This window comes from Maylandia zebra, linkage group LG22, assembly GCF_041146795.1.
Source record: "Maylandia zebra isolate NMK-2024a linkage group LG22, Mzebra_GT3a, whole genome shotgun sequence".
NCBI lineage: Eukaryota > Metazoa > Chordata > Actinopteri > Cichliformes > Cichlidae > Maylandia > Maylandia zebra.
Window position 1 is genome coordinate 36,833,268 of NC_135187.1, and position 14,742 is coordinate 36,848,009.

Genomic DNA, 14,742 nt, shown 5'->3' on the forward strand with positions numbered 1-14,742 from the left:
TGGCACAGAGCAGGAATGTTTTCTTTGTCTTTATATTTCAGTTTTTATTTCTCAGAAACAGATGTCTTTGTTTGTTTGACAGTTTGTCAGTCAAGAGAATAATATGCACTCTCTTTATTGGCTTGGCACAACTTAGCAGCAAGCGCAAAGTGAAAAACAGCTAGAGAGAAAATTTAGAAGAGAGAACAGACAGAGCAGGAGAAACACGGCTGGGAAATCACAATCAAACCGTGAATTAGAGTTTTCTTTATTTGTTCAGTTTGTTCTCAGGTAGAGGCAATATGCACTCTTTATTGCTTTAATGGCTTGGCATTTTTCAGCAGCAAGCCAAGAGTGAAAAACAGGTAGAGAGAAAATTTAGCAGAGAGAACAGACAGAGCAGGAGAGACACGGCTTTAAATCAAACCGCAGAGTTTTCTTTGTTTGTTCAGTTTGTTCTCAGGTTGAGGCAAAATATGCACTCTTTATTGTTTTATTGGCTTGTGCATTTTTCAGCAGCAAGCCAAAGAGTGAAAAACAGGTAGAGAGAAAATTTAGCAGAGAGAACAGACAGAGCAGGAGAGACACGGCTTTAAATCAAACCGCAATAAGATTCTTGGTTTGGCAAAATTTCTCACAAACCACAGGGTGAAATACAGATGGAAAGAAGGCAGAGACAACAGGTGGAGTAGGACAGAAGATAGAGGGGTTGGGGGGTTGGGATGTGAGATAGAAGACTGGAGATCTGGTCCTTGTTCTTCTTCTGCACACTGTGAACAAAAAACAAGAAAAAAAAATAATTTTAATAAAATTATATCACATGGTAATTGTATGAACTAATTGTGACTACTGAAAAAGGACAAAACAAATATTCAAGCTAAACTGTTGTCGGCTGCCATGTGCAAAAAGTTGCACAATTTGGCACTTTTTAAAAGAATAAATATTTAATTAAATTCAGCAATAATATTTTTAAATACAAATATGATTGAGTGAATTGTTAACTAATCACATGTAATGTGCAAAAATGTACAAAAAAAATATTTTAGCCCAATTGTTAAGCTGAACTTATGTGTATTTATTATAAAAATGTGTTTAAAAGGTCTAGCACAAAGTTTGAACCCATCACTTTAAAGCTTATATTAGTCAGACTCTTTTTTTTTATTTTGGTGTACTTCTCTAACAGTATGTGCACACCTACCAGGCAAAGCACAGATGTGAGTCAAGTTCCTGAAAGTGTAAGACGAGAAATAACATGTTAGTTGTCTGTACAGTGTTATCAGACTAACAAAAAAACAAAGCCCACACGACATGATACACTGAACTTATAGTCAGCAGGGTAATTATAGAGTAATATAGCACACCAGCTGATACAGCAGCCATTTTATAATTCAAACTAATTAACTGAAGTATTTATTTAAGTACTTATATAAGGCTACTGTTAGACTGTTACTAGCCTTAGCATCGCTAGCAGGAATGCTAGCGTTAGCACTTCAGTTAGTGTTAGCACTGCTGGTAGAACTAGCACTCTTACTGTTAAAACTGAGGCACAATGGCAATAATAAAGCTCATTTGTTACTTTTGTCTCACTGACCGCCAATAAATATCACAGGAATATCACAGGAATATTCTTTTTGTCAGTTAAAAACTGCTAAGGCTACTGTTGGCACTATAGCTAGCGTTAGCATTGATGCTAGCATTAGCATCGAAGCTAGCATTAGCACTGCTACTAACAGCAAAAGTCATGAAGTACTCTTACTGTTAAAACTGAGGCACAATGGCAATAATAAATCTCATTTGTTACTTTTGTCTCACTGACCGCCAATAAATATCACAGGAATATCACAGGAATATTCTTTTTGTCAGTTAACAACTGCTAAGGCTAGTGTTAGCACTATAGCTAGCATTAGCATTGAAGCTAGCGTTAGCATTGAAGCTAGCGTTAGCATTCCTGCTACTAACAGCAAAAGTCATGAAGTACTCTTACTGTTAAAACTGAGGCACAATGGCAATAATAAATCTCATTTGTTACTTTTGTCTCACTGACCGCCAATAAATATCACAGGAATATCACAGGAATATTCTTTTTGTCAGTTAACAACTGCTAAGGCTAGTGTTAGCACTATAGCTAGCATTAGCATTGAAGCTAGCGTTAGCATTGAAGCTAGCGTTAGCACTGCTGCTAACAGCAAAAGTCATAAACCTATATAAATGGTAGCAAAGGTTATTCTTTTTTTGCTTTCTTTATTCTTTGAACTCTGTTGAACTTTAAAAAGACTTGATATGTGAGTTTAAATGTCAAACATGTATTTTTACCATCATAAAATTAAAACAGTGCTGTACTGAATGTATTGTACTTACCACAGCAGAGAGCAAAGCGGAATGACAACCGTTGGTGTAGTGATTAGTTAAAGACCGATGAGGCGTTCAGGTGGTGCTTGGAAATTTGAGCATCAGTTTGAACATCAATAATGAGCATATATATTTCTCTGTCATAGAGAGACAGAGAAAAAAATACACAAGACTCACCAGCATACAAATTGGTACTTTTTCTCTTTATGTCACTCATTCGCTTATACTCAGGAAAGAGGGCAACTGGCATTAAATGAGCAAATAAAAAGTCATCATCTTGAACTGTTTTATGGATTTTATTTTAAGACTACTTTGAGCGTATTTGTGGGGAGATAAACTATACAGACTAAAAACAGAGACATTAAATGAGATTAGATTATTTAAAATGTGGGAAAATACACTACAGACAGGTAGATGCTGTGAGCTTTAATTATCCAGTCAGAAAAGATTATTTTAAAGTCATCAACTGACTCAAACTGCCCAGATCTGAAAAACCTGTGTGGAGAAGACAAGTCCACCAATACACAATCAACTTGAATTTAACAGGGCAATAATTCAGGCCTCTATTCAGTTAGCCTATACTAACTACTGACATACTGTTAATCTGTGGCAAAAGCCTGTCAAACCTGTCTTATTGTACCTATTGAAAAAGTTAATCTTACTACAACTGCTTAGATATAACACACATTTTTGATTTAATCTTGGCAGAGAGAGAGAGAGCTCGTTAAGCAGGCAGGTGTGAGCCTGGTTGCTATAGTGACTGCACCCAATGGCTCCATACACACGACACAGACATGCACCTCACTTTTGCTGCTTAAAATGAACAGAAAAGTCAGGCCCAAACAAATCGTTCCCATATGAAAAGTACAAGTCGTATTGACGAAATTCTTTCACCGTGAGCGACAGCAGCTTCTAGTCTACTGAATTCTCAGTTTTCATGCCTGTGGAGTTTATTATATGGACGTGGTGACAGTGGAAAGACACCATGCGGTTCTGATTTTCAAACGAACCTTCTGAGCCCTTTTAACATTAGAGTCTATGGAAGAGTTGGAGGGAGGAGGCTGTGCATTGGTGACATTTACGAAAGAACCATAACACCTAGTACAATAGTAAACACATTGGATGAAAGAGGACAGCGATGGCTACGTTTTGAGGGTAAAATCATACCTGTAGAGCAAACGCTGCGGACACAGCAGCAGTTTTAAAAAAGATTTTAAGATTAATTTTTTTGCTCCTCTCACTCTAGCAGTTGAGCTGTCTCACTCTAGCCCCAACATTCCGTCCCATACACACCCATTATAAACTCTGAAACGGGTGAAAAAACATCATGAAACTTAAACTGGAACTGAAGAAAAAGTATAATAGATATTGAAAAGATAAATACAAGTTGAATAGTTGAATGTCTTGTCTTCGTTTTAAAGTTTGAATGGTGGCTCTATGTCAATGTATGTGGAAGTAGATACAGTTTAAAGAGGAGGAAGTTGAATGAGAATTTGAAGGGTCTCCCCATTGAAATACATTATAAATTTTTGTTGAAAAAAGTTGAATAAAATTAAAAATATAAATGTTAAAAATGAGAAAAAATAGAAGCAATGTTGTCCAAAAGAATAGGAATCTAACGGTGTTTGAATGGTTTTTCTAAGTTGAACGGTTTTGAAGGAGTAGGCTTTCAAAAAACGTACGGAATAGATAATAATAATAATAAAATATAATAATAAAGATTACAACAACAATACTGTGAATGCTTTTCAAGCATTCACACTAACAAGCAGCGTTATCCTATGTCCTCATCCAAAGATACACCCGCAGATGTCATTAGTTAAACACCGAGCTCTGGTGTGGTTCATTCTGACATTCAGCCAGGCTGAACGTTTGTCAGTCACAACCTACGAGTCTCAGAAAAAGACACCTACAAGGTCAGCCTCGCTAAATCAATTGTCCCCATTATTGTGTATGTGAGAGAGGAGCTCAAGGTGAATGCCTCTATTTACATTCCCTGGTGTGCAATGAAAAATGCATGACACAGACGAATGGCTGTGAGGGCATTTTTGCTGCTCACGTGAATATAGAATCACAGTCAGTAAGGACAGACGGGCGGTGTACATGACAGTGGCTTTGGTTAGCTCACTCCACCTTTGACATCTGACAAACAGCTGCAGCATGAAGACTGTGCAGTTAACTGTGGTGGAGAGCTGATACCTCACTCCAGTTTTTGGTGGGGTTAGAGTGACACAGAAGGACATCGTTTCAGACCTCAGGGTGAGCTGCTAACAGCTCTGTACACATCTGCGTGTTTCCAGTTGTCAGGTGAGGACAAACATACTGAAACCAAAAGTTGGAGACATACCGGTGGTTCGTGTTGGGCTTTCGGAGGATGTTTTCTTTCCCAAACTGTCACAACAGCTCAACCGGTCACCGATTACTGAGCGAGTCTACACATAGATCCCACCCAGCAGGGCACTCACAGTCCCGTGGATTCATTCTGTTCTTTTGTCTGAGGCTAACGGCTCATTAAACAGTTACGAGTTTGGGTTTTCTCTCCGGCTGAACCTTTCCTGTACCCGACTCTGTAAAGAGGGAATTCCCACTTTTGGCTCGGATTCCTAGCAAGGCTATTTCGCTGTTAACGGTTGAGTGACGACTGGGCCAACGATTATTATAGTTTACATTTTAGTAAGTTCAGTTAGGTGCATGGATATATGCCGAATTAATGTGCATCTGCCTATGACTCTAAAGGTCTCGTATGGTATACACACAGTCGTTTAATGAGAAACGGGTTTAAATCTGCTCAGATTTTAGACCACGTTCGGGGGAACCCTCTTTAGTCCACATCAAACAGCTCACAGAGCTGTAGATGAGGGGCCAGCGAGCTCCCGCGGCCCGGATCGCCTGTTTTGTTGGCTGTGTGAAGAGTTAACAGCAAGACAGCCTCGCAATCTTTATACGCGCCGAAGAAGATAAAGCTGAAGGACACACTTGTCCGACATCTCTCCTCTACAGCAGCGGACCTCAGTGACCGCTGCCAAATCTGCTCCAGCACAAAAGACAGAATGGATGCCCCCCACCACCACCACCCCCGCCCCCTTCCCCACAAAATAACCCAATAAATCTTCGTTGTCTTCATAGAGTGGACTCCATTACAGAAGAATACGAGCAGCTCACCTTTATAAGCTGGCTGGACGTATGTGTTATGAGCTCCACTGTTTATTCTGTAAATCCGCAACGCTGCTCGTCCGCTTCTTTTTACTGTCCGCTGCTTTGACTGACTGCTCGAGAATGTGGTGGAACCGCGACTGTCACGTTAGCGACCGTGACGAGCAGGGTTTCCGGTGTGATCTGTCAAAATAAAAGCCTGTGGCTTATTTCCCCTGAAGACTGCCTATAAAAAACAATATTCATATGATGCAATACACTTTAACTTATTCCAAATGAGGTTAAAAAAATTACACTGGCGATCTGTTTAATCTCTGTAATTTTTCACGTGTGCACGAGTAGACCTGAGGCTTGTAATGTCCTTTCACCCAATATCAATACTCATAGAATAGTTTTGCACTCGTTAGCCTATTTGCTTTATCTTCCCTGATCATACTGTGTAACATGTTATTTCAAACCATTACATTTTTAAATTTGGATTTTATTTTGATACCAGTGAAAATTGCCGAAAAAATCACAAGGAATATACAAACATGTCAGTCTATAATGCAACCTAGTTCAGATTATTTTTTTTATTGAATCAAGCAACTGATTGAAAAAACAAGCCCTCCGAAGAAGATGGATGAATGGACGTATTTTATGTTAAGACGTAGAGTTCACACTTCCGGTCTTTTTCTCTTTAACCAATCCGACGCTTGACGGCTCCAGACTGCCTTCGTGCGCGCGCCTCCGCGAGGGTGCGTTGTGTGTTATGGCAGGCTTTGATGGTAGTGTAGACTACAAAGGAAGTGCAAAGAGAACACCGAGCACGCGGCACAGACCGTGCACGGTGTGGTGCCAACCCGTCACGTTGAAAAAGAGTACTTTTCAGAAGCAGTTTCTACATTTCAGTAATGTAAACACCAGGGATCCTCTTGAAAGGAATTGCTGTTATGCCCATCAACTCATCTAGCTAAAACGGTCAAAATCTAAACGAAACCATTACTTTCAACAATTTGTGTCAAAGGATTTCACGGTAATTGTCTAAAAATAAACTGGAACCAATGTTATTATTAACTGTCGAAAGGCTTCAGATAAAAAAAATATAGAAGTATTGTAGACGGACATGACCACTGCGGAACCCTTCCACGGGTTCATGTTTCTCATACGGCTAATAGAGTGCGGGCCGTTAGCTCGGCGACATGCGCCATTGAAAACAAACGTACCAGATACGGCGGGTATTGCCGCTTTCGTTCATTTGTATTCTACCCCATTAGAAACCTTACTTCGTCTCCAGTAAACGTTCTACATTTTTGCGGACAATGGAAACTATATTAGAACAACAGCGTCGCTATCACGAAGAGAAAGAGAGGCTAATGGATGCTAAAACTAAAGAAATGTTACACAAGAAGTCGACGGTAAGTGGTGCTACTTAAGGCTAGCTTTAGCATTGCTACGCTTGGTCGTGAATCCCAGAAACGCTGAAATTAACATTTGTCCGTGTGTTTTTTCCAACTCTCATTTCAGCTGCGTGAACAAATCAATTCTGACCATCGAACAAGAGCGATGTTGGATGTGAGTAAGAGTTTGGACTCATTTAAAACTGTTCTCACTACCTGGCTAATAGTATTTGCTGGCAATTCAACGAATAACTAACCTTTGATAAAACCCAGGTTACAATTTTGTAAACGTGCAAAGCACTATTTATTAGCGGATTTGATGCATTTTCTTACACTAATCACGGGAAAAGAGGTCAGATAAAGAACGTAATCAGATGTACTGAATGAAGCGGTGTCACAACGAAATGACACCCCAAAAATCTGCCCCCAAGTGCGTCAGAGGTCATTAAAACTAGGTGTAAAATATAAATGGTTAAAACCTGACTTCAGAGACGCACATTGGAGACAAAGAATCACTTTTGATAATTAGCAGCTTTTCACTGTTAATGGTCAACGCTGGTAAAAAGGTGTCTGCGCTTCTTCTTGCAGAGGTATATGGAAGTGAGCGCAAATCTCAGAGACCTGTATGAAGACAAAGATGGGTGAGTGTTTTCTTAGCGAACAGTCATTTCCACTCAAATATAGATATGTTGGCTGAACCTTTGTGCGGTTACAGAAGTAAAGAAACAAACTTTTGAGCAGTTACTTGAAAAGTAGACCAACTAAAGGTGTATTCACACGAGAAGCCTGAAAAATCTTGTGACAGTCAGGATGAGGACGTAACGTTTCTTACATGTGGCACATGACAGGAGATGGTTTACGTCAGCTCCAATCTCACCACTTCTGGAAATGATGTGAATCTGCTAGACTATCGTCTGCTCTACTGTGACATTGTTGTTGTGCTCTAACTTGGGGTCCACACACACGCGGGTTTATTCACCAGTCTAGTAGCAAATCACTCAGAAACAGCTAGGTGATAATACTACTACAGCTGGGCATAGCAGTATGTTGGGCGTGTGAGCAGGATAGAAGACCAAATGACACCAAATTGTGAAGAAAAACGTGAGCTGTAGCATTACTGAACAAGGCACCTGAAAGGACATGCCCAGGGCTCACAAGACGAGGACACTGTTGGAAAAGACGGGTCCAAGGAAATATTCTGGAGATATTTTGGTTATTTGAAGTCTGATAACGAATCGGAGTAGCAAACTGTGTCAAAGGCATATTTCCATGAAGGCACATAACACCTCAAATTGTTTTTGCTAGGTCCTGGGTTTAAAAAATTGATTTCCCAATTCAAATCGATTTTAGCTTGTATAAAGCGATATCGATTCAGTAAATCCTGAATCGATTTTTAAATATAAATGTATTTTATCTGAAACGCCAGAACCTCAGCTTAAAGCTCACAAAACTATTTAAACAACCACCAAACAGCTAAAACACAAAATGAGAGCAGATACATGGATCCCACCAAAGACGTAAACACAGAGCGTGGATCGTTCACGTGACGGCACGCACACAGACACGCCGTCGGGGCTAAAAGCAGACAGCTCACAGATTCTGAAGCTGCAGGTTTCGGCACTCTGACCAAAATTCACTGAACCAGCAGCACAAGAAGCTCAAAGCTACGCTTCACGCCTAAGTTAGATAGATTAAGATAAGATTAAGTTTTTCAGAGGGTGGTCGGGATTGTTCATGGTGGATAACGGTGTGTTCACGACCTCTCCAGCATCAGGTGTCCAGTTTGTAGCCGACCACAGAGCCAGCATTCCTAATCGGTCTGTTCAGTCTGTGTCACGATGCTGCTTCCCCAGCACGCCAAAGAAAAGTGATGTGCTTGCAACAACTGAGTGAGATAATCGCCTCACACTGAAGCATCTGAGCCTGCATTGTTTATATATGCTCACTCTTCTTGTACATGCTAGGGCTGCCACAAACGGTTATTTTGATAGTCGACGTAATCGTGGCAGCCCTAGTCCACGCCCCCTGTCGGTCTTCCACTTCAGCCTGTTGTAACGTCAGCCTGTTGACGTCAACTCCAAAGCCCTATCGGGTCCTTTTTTCCTCGACCGCATCAAGATCCTCTCCGAGGACGTGGGTCGTGTAGCCTTTCTCTTCCCTCTGAAGTCGGTCACTATCGCTCTGGTCTTGTTCACATTCTGAAGGCTACAGAATCCTCTGCTTCTGCTCATTACTAATACATCCAACCACTGCAGGATGTTCAGAGTATTTTTGTGGGTGGATGTCTGAGGTGCACATGGTGAACATTGAGGTGGCTGTAGCTCAGGTGGCAGAGCAGGTCAGCCACTAATCAGAAGGTCGGTGGTTCGATCCCAGGCTGCCTCCTGGTTGCATGACAAATATCCTTGGGCAAGATACTAACCCCATGTTTGCCTACTGGTGGTGGCCAGAGGGCCCGGTGGCGCCAGTGTCCGGCAGCCTCGCCTCTGTCAGTGCGCCCCAGGGCGGCTGTCGCTACAATGTAGCTTCATCACCAGTGTGTGAATGTGTGAATGACTGAATGTAGTGTAAAGCGCTTTGGGGTCCTTAGGGACTAGAAAAGCGCTATACAAATACAGGCCAACATGGAGACAGCACAGCTGCTGTACTGCACATCACCAATTCAGACAGAGCCCTGGTCAGCCTCATATACTGCATCCTGTCAGTCAGGTAGTTGGTGGATGTGTTTACTGACATTTGTGTAGCTTCACTGTCAGCAACAGTGGCTGAATTGTGTTAAATGCGATGCTCACCACACTGCTGTTACAGCACGTAGATGATTACATCATTCAAAGATTCGGTCTGTCTACTGAAGAGAAACAGTTTTACTTAACAAAAGAAGGCAGAAATCATGTGGCAGCTTATCTCTGATGCCTGATTGGCTGAACACAAAAGCAAGACGTCCTGTAATATGGCCCATCAGGATAATCTTCCACTTAAGCTGCTTTTGAATATGAACTCTGGATAATATGAGGAGAAGCGCTTATAGAGGCTACAGGACAAAAGGACTCACACTCTGTGAAGACTGCACAGTTACACTGTTCTCACACGAGTGCAGTAGGACAGTACACACACTTTGTAATAGACCACTGTCTGAGTAAAGATGGTTTAGAGCTTGGTCAGCATGCCTCTCCTGTGCACCTCCATTGGCTCTTGAAAAGTCCAGGGGTGAATGCATGACTGCTGCTTCAGAAAAACCAGCTGTCCTGATGACTTCCTCTTGTTCTTCTCGTGTTCCTGGATTATTTGTCTGACAGAATGAGGAGAGACGAACTTGCAGCCATCTCAGGACCAAATGAGTTTGCAGAGTTCTACAACCGACTCAAACAGATAAAGGAGTTCCACCGAAAGCATCCCAATGAAGTATTTATTCTTTTGATTCCAAAATGTCAACTGAAAGCGTACATCAGGTCTTTGAAACTGATTTCTGTTGTCCTTCCTGCAGATTTCCATCCCCATGTCTGCAGAGTTCGAGGAGCTGATGAAGGCCAGAGATAACCCCAGCGAGGAGGCTCAGAGTGAGTTCAAACAACACGTGCTTGTCCTGAGTCAAGAACACGTTTGCACGACATGCAAATCCCACAGAACAGCAGCTAGAGGAGCAAATGCTTCCTGACTTTTTCATTTGTTGCAACAACAAAAATGGGATCTAATGAGGAAACTCATAGAAAGTAGCTACACTGCATTAAGCATCACTTTGTGTGAAGAACGATTACTGAAGTGTGAGAATCAGATCAGTGTTGTTAGATTGTTTTTGCACACGTGTGTTTGAAATCTGCAGTTGAAATAAAAACACAGCGATCTAAGACAGTTTCTCTTTTAGTTCTAATTGTAGGAAATTTGTGCCGTTTGGTGTCCATCCTGTTGGTGAAGGCTCCCTCTGAATGAGCCTGAATGAATGAATGACATTCATCACACATTTATACCAATACACTTTCAATTATACAGACCCACACAGCAGCCAACAAGTTTGATTTCATTTTGTAACAGCTGAGGAACAATCAGGACGTGGTCCAAGGTCAAAATTAGGATTAATAATCAGATGTTTGCAGATGTGAATACTGACCGTGTCCTTTTTCTCCCAGATAAACAGGACGTGGTCAGCATGTAGCAGCAGACTGTCAGCAGCCTTTTTATTGTTCTTGGCTTAGTTGACTGGATAACAATCGATCAAATGTAGGAAGTTAAATAGAGTTGAAAACAAGCTGGGCTGTTCGTAGACCTGCACAGTAGACCTGTGTCATGGAAAAGCACAATAGCTCGTAGTATTTGTGCAGCATTGAAGTGCAGAAGAGCACTTTGTAAACGTCACAAATATGATATTATTAAATGGTTTGAACCCATTAGTTGGCTTCACGACTACCAAACCTGGCGGTTTAGTAGTCGTAAGTGTTGAGCAGCAGTAACGTTTGTAGGGAGACGTTTTTCTGGCTACTTTTGTTCTTGGGTCAAATTAGGAAATGTGATCGATGCCGGAGCTCACTGGAAAAGAAGCATGCAAAGCACCGATCATCTGCTTATGCTAATCAGTTCTGCTGCGAATCGCCACTAACAGAGAGCCTCGTGTTTGAGAACGTGTCAGACAGGCTGTAGGTGTTGTTACCATCTCACAGCTGGATTAGCTGCCCCATGAAAGCATCAACACTCTTTCTTCATTCATGAAAAGGCTCATTTAGGCAAAGCACTGGCTGCCTTTGGTTACCAAACACACTTTATTGTGTTGAGTTCCCCCACGTCTGCTCTGCAGTTGCATAACTACACTTAACAGTTATTGTAAGTAACATCTGTGACCTTCATACCCAGGCTTAAAGTGCCTGAATGACTTGTGTTTATGGCAGATATGGTGGACTTCACCGATGAGGAGGGATACGGCCGATACCTCGATCTGCACGACTGCTACCTGAAGTACATCAACTTAAAGGGAGCTGAGGTTGTGATCCTGAAGTAGCCGTTTATTCTCATTAATAAAGAATAAGCCTCCGAGCCAGGATGTGTCTGACTGCTGTCTGTGCCCTGTGTCTGTACAGAAGCTGGAGTACATCACCTACCTGTCTTCATTTGACCAGCTGTTCGACATTCCCAAGGACAGGAAAAATGCTGAATACAAAAAGTAAGTCCATGCTGCTTATTCAAGACGTCAGCTTGGAAGCATAACTGTAAAGAATCTGCTTCCTCAGTCACACGTCAGTGTTGCATGCAGAAGTGCACACGTTTAAATGCCTCGTGCTCTGCAGGTATCTGGAGATGCTGCTGGAGTACCTGCAGGACTACACAGACCGGGTCAAGCCGCTGCTCGACCAGAACGACCTTTATGGCAAAGTGCTGTCAGAGTTTGAGAAGAAATGGGAGAATGGGACCTTTCCAGGCTGGCCTGTAAGTTCTTCTGCTGGGACCAGTGAGAGATGATGGTTAGGTTTTGGGAACCTCTCTGACTTCTTGCGTGTGATTATTTGTAGAAAGAGACGAGTAGTGCTTTGACACATGCAGGTGCTCATCTGGACCTCTCTGCTTTCTCCTCTTGGGAGGTAAAATCAATCCTCGTTGACATGTGACTGAAGTCAAAGTGTTTTGCATAAATAATGGTTTCATATTTGTTTTACTCTCCGTTTCCCTCTTTGCTGTAGGAGTTGGCCTCTTTGGGTCTGGACAGGTTGAAGTCAGCACTCATGGCTTTGGGACTGAAATGTGGAGGGTAAGCTTCTAGAAACATGACAGGAGCAGCGTAATAACTCACTTTCTACAGCATTAAAGGCTGATTGTTTTCATATTCCAAGCAGAATATTACTGGAAAACCAGCTCTGTGGGGACAGGGAATCATCTGTGAACTACAGATAACCTCACGCCGCGCGTCCTTAGTATAGTGAGAGCCCAGTTTGAGACCACAAAGAGCATCCGGTGTTCAAAAAACCCAAATGAAATATGCAGAGCCATCGAGTGGTGACCTCTGTGGACAAGGAGGATGACAAAGAGCTGCAGAGAGCTGCTGACCCCACCTGTCGGCTGGTTTGAAGCCGTCTCTCTGTGGGTCAGTCGGACGTTTTGCCTGCTGTGCACCTGGAAAACAAAGCAGCTGACAGAAACTGTCTTTAGTGTTTGCCAAGTGTGTTTGTTGAGACATGTTTAAAACGGCACAGTACAAAAGTCTAGTTGGGGCCTTGTAACAGAGTCAAAAGGACGTCGGTGTTCTGGCAGCTGGTAGCCAGCAGTTAATGGTTGAATGTGTCTGTGTTCAGGACCCTGGAGGAGAGAGCTCAGAGGCTCTTCAGCACCAAAGGCAAGTCCCTGGAATCACTGGATCCTTCACTGTTTGCCAAGAACCCCAAAGCAAAGGGACCTAAAAAGTAAGAGTGTAAAACTGTCCCTCGAATGTCACGTCCTCATAACGTCTCATCAAAGTGTTCGGTATGTAGTTCTTAATGCTTTCCTACGTCACTCCAACAGAGACACAGAGCGGAACAAGGAAATCGCCTTCCTGGAAGCTCAAGTATACGAGTACGTGGAGATCCTTGGGGTGAGTCTGGATGTGTTAATGCTGCTGTTGGAGCTCGTGTTTCGAGCCGGCTTCGTGAGGAAACCACATGTTGATATGTTGCGTATGTGGCTACAGGAGCAAAGGCAGCTCACTCATGAGAACGTGCAAAGGAAGCAGGCCAGGACCGGAGAGGAGCGTGAGGAGGAGGAGGAAGAGCAGGTCAGTGAAAGCGAGAGCGAAGACGAAGACAACGAGATCATCTACAACCCCAAGAACCTGCCACTGGGCTGGGACGGCAAGGTAAAGCTGCAGACACACCTGCACAGAGTAACCGTTACGGCCTCAGTAACACGCATGTGTGAAATCTGCATGTGTTAACGCGAGTCGTGTCGATCCACACGCAGCCTGCGCTGCTGTTACGTGACCGCAGTAACCGTGTGTGTTTGTCACTCCTGCAGCCAATTCCATACTGGCTCTATAAACTGCACGGGCTGAACATCAACTACAACTGTGAGATCTGTGGAAACTACACTTACAGAGGACCCAAGGCCTTCCAGAGGCACTTTGCAGTATGTTGCTGTTGTTGTTTTCTCGTGGTTGGCAGTGACTGTGGGGGCGTTTAAAGGTTGATGAACTTCCATGTTTGTTTAAAGGAGTGGAGACACGCTCACGGGATGCGCTGCCTGGGAATCCCCAACACCGCTCACTTTGCCAACGTCACGCAGATCGAGGATGCTGTGTCCTGTGAGTTGATTGGAGCAGATTCTGAATGCAGCTCGTGTTCAGATGTTAATGTATTTATGTGTTTTATGTCACTGTAGTGTGGGCAAAGCTCAAGTCCCAGAAAGCATCAGAGCGGTGGCAGCCAGACACAGAGGTACCAACACTCAGCAGACATTTGTGTTTTGTTGTGGTGTAGCTGCTAATTGCTTTTGCTGATGTGCTTTTCAGGAAGAGTACGAGGACTCCAGTGGAAACGTGGTCAACAAGAAGACCTACGAGGATCTGAAGAGACAGGGCTTGTTGTAGACGGGGGCTGAAAGACACCAACTCTGAACAGCTGCTTTAAACTCTGATTTTATCCTGTTTACTCGTGTTTCTTCTTTGTGAGCTGTAGAGTTGGTTTTAACAGCATCACCAACTTTTCATAACTTTGTAATGTGGCGACCATTTATGATCATAATAAAGTAGAAACTTTTGTCAGCACGCTTGTTCGTCCTGGTCCTTCAACAATTCCTAAAATCACCAGGACAGGACTGAAAATAGTCCCTTACATATTTGATATTTTAATACTGATGTATGGATGGAGCGAGTTCTGCAAGCTGAAGCTATTGTGTATAGTCTGTAGTCGGCGGTTCAGCTCCTGCAGCC

The 14,742-nt window shown here is 42.7% G+C and overlaps 2 protein-coding genes and 1 long non-coding RNA gene across 4 annotated transcripts in view; 1 reads left to right on the plus strand and 2 right to left on the minus strand.

The window, feature by feature from the left end:
- LOC101471788 (ubiquitin-conjugating enzyme E2 E2) overlaps positions 1-5,633 on the minus strand; it is an 85,759-nt gene extending 80,126 nt beyond the window's left edge. For both annotated transcript variants that reach the window (XM_004561028.3, XM_076878999.1), the window contains exon 1: positions 5,491-5,633. The gene's annotated coding sequence lies outside the window, so the exon portion shown is untranslated. The remainder of the gene's footprint in view (positions 1-5,490) is intronic.
- Positions 644-3,428, minus strand: LOC143414631 (uncharacterized). The gene is made up of 2 exons (XR_013095287.1): positions 1,178-3,428; positions 644-749 (listed from the first exon to the last, which is right to left on the minus strand). It is a non-coding gene; the product is annotated as an uncharacterized LOC143414631 (long non-coding RNA).
- A 955-nt stretch (positions 5,634-6,588) lies between the features above and the next one.
- On the plus strand, positions 6,589-14,577 carry sf3a3 (splicing factor 3a, subunit 3). Its single transcript, XM_004561029.6, has 17 exons — positions 6,589-6,878; positions 6,988-7,035; positions 7,449-7,501; positions 10,157-10,262; positions 10,345-10,417; positions 11,738-11,829; positions 11,927-12,009; positions 12,134-12,272; positions 12,356-12,424; positions 12,524-12,591; positions 13,133-13,240; positions 13,341-13,410; positions 13,507-13,671; positions 13,830-13,940; positions 14,025-14,115; positions 14,193-14,248; positions 14,323-14,577. The coding sequence occupies exons 1-17, from the start codon at positions 6,783-6,785 to the stop codon at positions 14,398-14,400; spliced, it is 1,506 nt and encodes a 501-aa protein (XP_004561086.1). The 5' UTR covers positions 6,589-6,782; the 3' UTR covers positions 14,401-14,577.
- The last annotated feature ends 165 nt before the right edge of the window (positions 14,578-14,742 follow it).

Coding starts and splice junctions, on each gene's coding strand:
- sf3a3 (XM_004561029.6), top strand. CDS start 6,783: ATGGAAACTATATTAGAACAACAGCGTCGCTATCACGAAGAGAAAGAG. Junction 12,273..12,355: donor GGACCTTTCCAGGCTGGCCT/GTAAGTTCTTCT, acceptor GATTATTTGTAG/AAAGAGACGAGTAGTGCTTT. Junction 13,941..14,024: donor CCTTCCAGAGGCACTTTGCA/GTATGTTGCTGT, acceptor GTTTGTTTAAAG/GAGTGGAGACACGCTCACGG.